At 30.6% G+C, this 9,635-nt stretch overlaps 1 protein-coding gene across 1 annotated transcript in view; it reads left to right on the top strand.

Annotated features, from left to right (window-relative positions):
- The first annotated feature begins 5,204 nt into the window (after positions 1-5,204).
- The window catches only part of Cyp4c3 (Cytochrome P450 4c3), a 28,357-nt gene continuing 23,926 nt past the window's right edge, over positions 5,205-9,635 (top strand). The window contains exon 1 of the mRNA XM_036356880.2: positions 5,205-6,047. Within this exon, the coding sequence (XP_036212773.1) occupies positions 5,813-6,047 (235 nt within the window). The 5' untranslated portion in view covers positions 5,205-5,812. The remainder of the gene's footprint in view (positions 6,048-9,635) is intronic.

Raw genomic sequence — 9,635 nt, 5'->3', positions numbered from 1 at the left:
GTTGTTCAATTTTTTTTTGGCAAAATCGCCAGATAAACTTTTCGCGTAGTAAAAAAACAGCTGCCAAACATACACCAATTGACATATGGAGATCAAACTTCATACGAATATAAAAATGGTTGTATCAATCAAAAAAAAAATGTTTATCCATACGGTTTGCGCTCAAGGTATAAATGGCGGCTAGGTAAAATTTGATAAGCTGGTATATGACCTAATAATTAATCATAACATATATATTATAATTCTCGTAGTCGTATATCTAGTATGAAATGTCAAGGATCTATTGAACTTCAAAGCAACGCAATGTATTGAGGCAGCTGTACGAGAATAACAATGTCCATTTGTCGATGACCTCAAACAAAGAGCTCAGGAAACTCTTAGTTTTAGAATATAGACAATCTCGCATTCAATTCTTTTCATTAAGTCTATACGTTTTTTGTTGTAAATGTTAGAATTTTTGTGTGATCACCAATCGCTTTTATTTCGATTTTTGACGCGAATAATATTTCATATTTATTTAATCGTTTATCTGGTTGTTGTTGTTGTTGTCGATTAGACTTTGCTTAAACGCAGATTTTGGTATTAGTTTCGTTTACTCGACTAGTAATTTTTTCTTTTCTGCTTTATTGTATACAACGCATATTTATGTATTTACATATATGTGTTTGTAAGTATGTATATCTGTATTTCGACCATTCATTTCGATAACTATTATCACTGTTGCTTTTCGGGGTATGTTTTGCAGACTTTTGCTGTTATTCCACAAAGGTCAAGTTTATTTCCGTATTGAGCGGCTAAACAGTTGAGTATGCGCATTTGTTTGTATGTATGGGTGTGTGTGTCTGTCTGAATTTAGCATTTTTTTTCAATAGCTAGTATTTTGAGCTTCTTGGAGAATAGCGTTAAAGTAATTGTGCCTTACTAATGCATAAATATCGCTTGTTAATGTTGCTCGGAGATGAATGTGACGCGGAAGAGAGTAAGCTGGGGACGTGAGCAAACCACATTTGCCTTTGACTACATAGAAGTTGTGTTGAAAATTTATTTCAGCAAAATGTATGATTTAATTAGTTCCGAAAGTATGCTAAGGATTTTCGCATACTAATTAGTAGAAGATTTTTTTGCAAGCCAATGCTAAATATTAAAAAGCTGAGACATTCACCCTGATATTCGTTCAAGTATTTTTTCTTGAGTTCGTTTAACTGGTTTTGGTTTATTATAGAACTACATATACCGTATACATATTATATATTAAATAACAACTTTATTGAATTTTAATCTGCTTCAGATAATAAAATATTTAGTTTATATACGAGGGTATTTTGAAAAGTAATGCGCTTACTAATGATTTTTGCTGATTTATGTATCAATATAGACTTGTTTCAGATCGATATGCTTGACCCAATATTTTTAAAAGCGCTATGAGATAACACTTCTTTCGACTCAAATTTCTGCCTGACGGATGGATTTTTTAAGTTTGAACACATAGGTAATTCGAAATTCGAGAAAAACTTTCTCTTTCGGACGAAAATTTCTAGCAGGCGAGTGGATTTTGCAGGTTTGAATACATAAAGAATTTACAGAGCGCCAAATCTGGAAAATACGGTGCATGGGTGCACCAATTTGAAGGTGGCTACCTGGAAGTCAGTGCGTCACGATGGTGTGTTTTTTTTATTTCTCTTATTTGCAATTCGATGTCAAAGTGGTCCAATAATTTCGCATAGTATAACTCTGTGACTAATTTGCTCTTTTCAAGGTAGTAGATAAAGATCATCAAGGTCCACAAACTTTGCGGCGGTCTTGTCCCTTATCCGAGCAGATTCGCTCTGTGAAGTCCATGATTTCAAATCTTTCTAGGTCGTTGGTGTGTACGAGTGGACACACGCTTCGAAACAACTTCTAAACACTTAGACTACTGGGCAGTGGTTTCACGATTACGATATTTGACTGAACAATGGCCAAATATAGCGGTTCCGACAAATGAGCAGAAGATGATATGTGCAAAATTTTAGATCGTCATCTCAAAACCTGAGGGACTAGTTCGTCTATATACAAACAGACGGACATGATGGACATGAAAAAATCATCGCAGCTTATCAACCTGATTTTTTATATATACATTTATCCTGTTGAGTTTATAAATATAGATTTTAATTTGTTCCACATTGTTATCAATTATTAATCTTAAGATGCTGAACCAGTTCTCACTTCTTTTGAAATAAAGCACATAGAGGCATTATTTGTATGTATATACTTATTCTGATATACATATGTATATTCTGCATACATGTTACGTGCCATTACTTACCAATTGCTCGAGTCATATCTCCGTATCTTTATTTTGACAAGCGTAAATAATTTTGCCCAAATTGAAGACACTTTTTTTATAAATTTAAATTAAATGGGCGAGCGCATAGTGGAAAGGCTTAGCTGTCACTTTCAGTAGCAACAGACATAAAGCTAAACAAATTTACACACTTATAATTATAGCAGTAATAACCATAATTTATACTGTGAGCAAAACATAAGAGAATTACCGGCAGCTTTTGGCAGCATTCATTTTTTTTTTGTTTTTGGTTTTCTTTTTGCTTGTTTGTCTTCTTTTGTGCCATGTATGGAGTTTTGTTGCGCTTTCCGCATTTCTGTACACAAAATTTATTTTAATTGTCAAATTATTCTTAGCGAGCTTACACACCTTCATGCAATACAATGTGTGATTGTAGATATGATATATAGAACTACAAACTATTCACATTAAGCTTGTGTGAAATACACAAACTATGATTGAAGTTCTATGTTTGTATGTACGTGTGTGCTAAAGTAAATATTCATAAACCACTTTATTATTATGTACTTATAATTTATTATTTCGAAATTATTTTCTGCTGAAAGCGGAAAATTTGTAATATAAATAATTTTATTGAAGTTAATTTTTATGTTGCAAGTATTTATAATTTTTGATGAGCATAATTAGTTTTAAAATACAGAACTCAGAAATGAGACATAATCAAATATAATTTTATATGAAAGTACCACTCTAATATTCATTATTATTCCAAGGTATACTCATTTACCTACTTAAAAGACCTTACTCAACAGCGTTTCTCAAACTTTTAGTGATTAAACCTTTCAGCGCTGCCATCTAACACATCCCATTTTATGCTAATGATTTTATTATTTTGTAATTTTTTTTTTGCACTTCTATCGTTTTTTTTTCAAAATTTGAACGTTTATTTAGGAAAAACATTAATGTAGCACCACTCAAAGTATTTTCACCCTGAAGCTATAATAGCTTCCCATCTTTCTCCCAATTTGTGTATTCCATCCCAAAAAACTGCACCGGCTTGGCGGCTAAGAATGAATCAAGCCAATTAGGAATAACCCTTTCTCATGTGAATCGAACGAAATAAATGTTAATCACAATATATTTCCGAAACTTCTTTGCTTCTTACTGTATCCGGCTGCTTTTAAACGTTTTCAAATGGCTGTTTTACTGATTCTTAAATATTCTAAGAACTCGTCTTGTATTTGGAAACAATTTTCATCGATTAATAACTCCCGTTTCTTATCTTCAAACTTATTTGGCCGCCCATCAACACATTGTTTTGATATAAGGTTAGGCCGTTTACGGCAACTGCACACGTAAATCATAACGAAAGTGGTCCCGGTTGGTAGAACCGAAATATTGCGGAAAGTGATAAATAAAATACCAGCGAATTTTATAAAGTTTAAGAAAAAGTTCTTTATTTCGTTTCAGCTAGCACAAGTTCATAGAATTTCTGACAGTAAATCAGAAAGTTGGTCCAATAGCCTCCATTTTGTATCTATACACTCAAATACTTGTGTTGTAAAGCCTGATAAATCAATTTTTTTCTCCTAACTTTATTACAGTATACAAGTATACTTAGTTCAACGCTATTTAGTCTTTCGTTTTGACAGCTTTTGGCTTGCTTGCATAATATAAAGAAATAAGTCCGGAACTAATTCAGTATAATTATTCTATTGTTTTTTTGTTAAATATCCGCTGTTAAAAAATAAAAACTGAAAGTCAGACAGATCAAATCAAATCAATTAGCAATAATCTAGTTACCTGTTATTCGATGCTACTTCCATTGCTTATTCTTTAATAATCTGTGCGCTCATGTATGCTCTTAAAACTAATTTGCTTTGGTTTGAGCTTTTAAAACTGCCAAGTCACTCAAAAAGGGTTTTTTCGGTTGGCTCATGCCAACATTAATATTGTAATTTATGTATAGAAACGGATTTACATTCTTGAGATAAGTGCTTGAAATAAAGGTTTAGTATGCTATATACGAGTTCTAAGACGGAAATTTTCAAATATTGCAAATTTGAACGGGTTTGGACATGTATATATATAAAGTTTTCGAAATTCTAGTTTTACTGTGTAATAAAATTTAAAAATAGCGAATCGCGGCTCTTATTTTATATATACATAATATGCGATGCTTTATTTTTGGATTAATAAGTTTTTTCAATGGTTTTTAATTTTTGTTTTTTGCGGGCGCAGTTAGAGGGAATTTTCGCTTTCACATGTGGCACGGGTCTACAGGTCGTATGATGAATCTATTGCTTGATATTCGTTCAGGCGTTGAGTATTGCAGTTAATCACATAATTATTCACCTGTGATGCAATCTTCTCAAGATTGTTTTCACCATAATTAAAATGGGTTTTTATCATACCCTCAATGTCGCCGTTGAAATCGCAAGCTCAAAACAAAAGCTGGCAAATGAAAATTTCACATGGCGACCGTCAAGGGCACACATGCCGCATTTTCAATCGCAGTTGTATTACTTAAAACATGCGTTACAAAAACGTCACAAATAAAAATCATCTAAACACACGCTTTTGTATTGCATCTTCTTCATCTTTTCCATACAATTGTACTGCAGCTGGGTTGAAATCGCAGCATCACCAAGCATGGCTCAATCGGACCGGCAGCGCTACGTGAGCTAAATCATTATGTAGCCAAGAGTAAGCACACAAATACATACATAAACACACGGCACGGCACGGTGTGTGCGCACAATTGCAACAATATGCAATGGTAAGTAACAACAACAGCAGATTGCTGCTACTATTTTTAGTTCAATAGTAGCCAGTCGGCAGCAGTAAGCTTTTAAGTAACCCTTTTCCAATTTCAGCGGCGCTGTGTGAACTTCAAAACTCAGTCGAGGTTCAAAAAAAAAATTGAGATCGCCGTCACTTGCCGCCCAGCCACAGCGGCCCAAGCGAACAATCATTTCAGCTGGTGAATGTTGTGGTGCGGCGTCGTGGTGCGCCCAGCATTGTTAGGGGCGCGCAGCTTCAGCAGTTGTGTGTGTGTGTACGTGTGCGTGTATTACGGCACTGTTTGTGTGCCCAGAGACCGGCTTAAACCGTTTTAACGCTGCGCTGCTCGCTGTTTGGGTAACGATGACTTGGTTGTTTCGACGCTACGCAACAGTCGCGGCGAAATCAGTGTGCACAAAGAAATTTCTAATACTTCTTTTAAATCTTCATGTATTCATTGAGATTTTGTTAGTTGACATTCGGCTGGCGAATCAGCAACTTCTCGTGGTGGCGATTGAAAAGGTGAAATCATTTTGTGTCGGTTAAGTTTGAAATTGAAAGTGTTTCATTATCGAGCGTTTAAACATTTAAAAAAATAAACTGTTGTTCAGTGGTGAATGTGTTGTGTGGAAAAAGATAAGAATTTGTATTAATCAGCAATCGTTACAAATTGTAAACATCAAAAAATAAATAAGTGAAATTTATTTAACGAAAGTGTTTTAGTTCATTTCTATTGCCAAAATGTCCGACAAATTAATGACTGCGCTCCTGGCCGAGAGCGTTTTGCTTACAAAAGTTACCAAAATAGTGGGAGAATATTCGCCGATAACCATAATTTTGGTAGGCGCAGTCATCTTATTCCTGGTGATGTATAATAAAAGACGCGCACGCATGGTGCAATTGATTGAGAAAATTCCCGGTCCTGCTGCATTGCCATTCATCGGGAACTCGATTGAAATGAATGTGGATCACGATGGTAAATATAGAAGCAATGAATATTCTAAATGTTAGTGACAACAATTAGAAAAACAAAAACAAAATTAAATTAAATATAATACAATCAAATAAAGTTAAATAAATTAAAGAAAAATAAAATAATAAAGAAAAATTAAAATGAAGTATTACAAAACAAAAATAATATAAAACATAATAAAATAAAATAAAATGAAATGAAATAAAACTAAATTAAATAAATTTAAATGAAATATTATAACAAAAAAAAATAAGTTAAATAATTAATTAATAATTAATTATTCTACATTAAATAAATTAAGTTAGATAATATAAAAAAGATTAAATTAAATTTAATTTAATTAAATAAAATAAAATAATAAGGAAAAATTAAATTTTATTAAAATTAATTAATAAAATATTTAAAATTAAGAAATGAAATAAATTTAAATGAAATAGAATAAAGTTTTAAATTAATTAAATAAAATAAATTAAATTAAATAAAATAAAAAAATAAAATAAAAGAATAAAGAAAAATTAAATTTTATTAAAGTTAATTAATAAAATATTTAAAATTAATACATGAAATAAATTTAAATGAAATAGAATAAATATTAAATTAATTAATAATTAATGTAGAATTAAATAAATTAAGTTAGATAATATAGAAAAAAATAAAATAAATTAAAATAAAATCGAATAAAATTAAATTAAATTAAATTGAATAAAATAAGAGAAAATAATTAAGAAAAGTTAAATTAAAATTAATTAATAAAATATTATTAAACAAAAACAAAAATAAAAAAACTGAAATTTATAAATAAAATAAATTAAATATATTAGATAGCATAGAAAAAATAAAATAAAATAAAGTAAAATGGATTGGAATACAATTTTTAATCAAATATTTTAAAAATTAAAACATAATAAAATAAAATAATGTAATGTAGAATACAAATAAATAGATATTTTTACAATATATAAATAAATTAGGTTAGATAAAATAGGAAAAAAAATTTAACCTGAATAAAATAATATGTAAAATTTAAATTAACTTATCAAAAAATAAATTTGTTAATTAATTGAATATTTAGAGCAACTCAGTTTCTTAGTTCCTATATATATTTATATGTATTATATGTATAGCGGCATGTAAATTATTAATTTATAGATGTATATTAGGATTGGTCAAAAAAACCAATGTTTATTTTCTCGCTTGGTACTCTGAAAAATTGGTTGATAGACAACTCTCAGAAAGTCTCAACTCTGGGTATTACAAACTGCATGGCAAACTTGAAATTTTATTCAACAAATAAACGCTTTCAAATATTTTTTTTCATTTTCAAATATTCTTGTTTATTAAGAATTAAAAACTAAATAAATTGCGATCTCACTTTTGAAAAATGTTTAATTTTTCTAGTTAATGTGCTTTATTAAGTAAAAAAAATCTTTTAATTCCACGAACATCATCTGTGTGAATTCTATATGTATATATCTAAAAACATTTATTTGTATGTATATTAAACATAACATCCTACATTTATGTTTACTCTTGTTACCGCAAGATTTCTCGCTCGTAAAAATATTCTCACATCAATATTCTCACACGACCGCCAAATTGATGACCATGATTTTTTCTTTACTACAATATAATTTTTTCCAATTGATTAACTATATATATTAAGCAAATATCAACATACTCGCATAAATCGCAATAGCTTCGTATACTCTTTTCATACTACTTTATTCATTGTTTGTCAAAAATGTAGCACGGTTCATCTTAACAGGCCGGCAAAAAAATAAGGTGCTAATTAAAAGTTCAACTGATTTAAAGCCCTGTGTTTGACGCTAAGTCAATGCACCGTTGTAGCGGATGAATCTGGCTTTATAAATTTGTATATAGACACATATGTTATGATACTCGTATATGCATATACTTATTTTACGCGCATGTGTAATAAATATTTAGGGATCAACGCAAACGATTTTACGCCGACAATATTTGTTGCGAATGCGCAATGCAATCGTGTAAATAAAATTATTAAAAATTGACTGCAGTGTATGAGAAGCAAATATTATTTTAGAAATATTTTTGACGGTTAACTGGCTAAATTATTTTTTAAGTAAAGTAAATTAGAATTAAATACGGAATTAAAGCACCAAAATTAATGACAAAGATTTTTATTCGAAAACCAAACAAAAAATTCGATTTGAATAAATTTTTTAAATAATTATTGTTTTTTTCTTAAAGACCATTTTCTGAGATAAACTCGAATGGTGGCAGCTCTATTCTTAATCATCTATAAAGTGAGGACTTGCCGTATGCTCTCCGTTTCATAGGCAGTTTGTATTACTTTCTTCGTATATTTATTTAAAAATTTATATTTTAGATTCTCAGGAACTCCATTAAGATTTCATATAATACATATGTAGACCTGCCTATTACTGTCTGTCTAAATCAAACTAGTATTTTTATAACCTGAACAGAGAGTTTTAAGTTTATAACACCCAGAAGGAAACCTTTGAAATTATATACACATATGAACATGAAAGAGAGTATATATATATATAAATGATCAGCTTGACGAGATAAGTCGATTTAGTCTGTCGATGTCTGTCTGTTTGTATATACTCGAAATAGTCCTCTAGTTCTTGAGATATCGATCTGAAATTCTGCACACGTCTTTTTCTCTCCAAGATGCTGCTTATTTGTGAAAACCGTCGTTATGGAGCCACTATAGGAAATAGCTGTTATACAAACTGATCGCTCAAACTCGAGTCCATGTATGGAACCTTGGTTTGTTTGAGAAGGTATCAGATTATTGTTCAAGGCAGCGCTATAGTCATCGAACATACTGTTCAGAACGCACCAATATAGCATACAGCTGCCATAGAAACTGGTCCATCAAAATGAAGATAAATATCTTTTTATACCCTTTTATGCTATTAAAAAGGCACTTGGAAAATATCCATTAAATTATTTACTCTCGTCCATAGTATTGACATTGATAATACTTTGAAAGTTGATAAAAATATTATCTTCATTCAACTAAGGTGTCAGCACAAATTAATTAGCAAAATCTGACCGCTACTTTATGAATGCCATGGCCAGTTAGAATGTGAAACGCGCAAAAAGATAAAGAAGTGTGCGTGTATATAAGCGAAATAATGCCAAAAATCACAAGAGACGTAGTGGCAATCTTAATCTTGACATTCAAAATATATTTAATTGCTTCTTTGCAACACGTCTTCCGCAACGGCACCACGAGTAAAACACACACATACACAACCCACAGCTGCGTACAATTTGCATTCTTCTTTATCAATGAAATTAACGGTGTTTTCTTGCACCTACTTATATACCTATATATATATATATATATATATATATACTTGTATATGCATATATTTACATGAATATTTATCCATTTGTATGCTGCACGTTGAACTCTTCAAATGCAGTTTTGAGGCATACAAATGTACATATATCGTATGGAAGTGTGTTTATTTGTATCAAAAACAGCAACAGCAACGATAACTGTGAAACCAAAATATGTAAGATACCATCTGTAATTGATGCGAACGGCGAAATAGTTTAAACATTGTTCACCTG

This window comes from Bactrocera oleae, chromosome 2, assembly GCF_042242935.1.
Source record: "Bactrocera oleae isolate idBacOlea1 chromosome 2, idBacOlea1, whole genome shotgun sequence".
Taxonomy (NCBI): Eukaryota; Metazoa; Arthropoda; class Insecta; order Diptera; family Tephritidae; genus Bactrocera; species Bactrocera oleae.
Note: the sequence above shows the minus strand (reverse complement) of the source record. Positions and strands in the feature narration are given on the sequence as shown.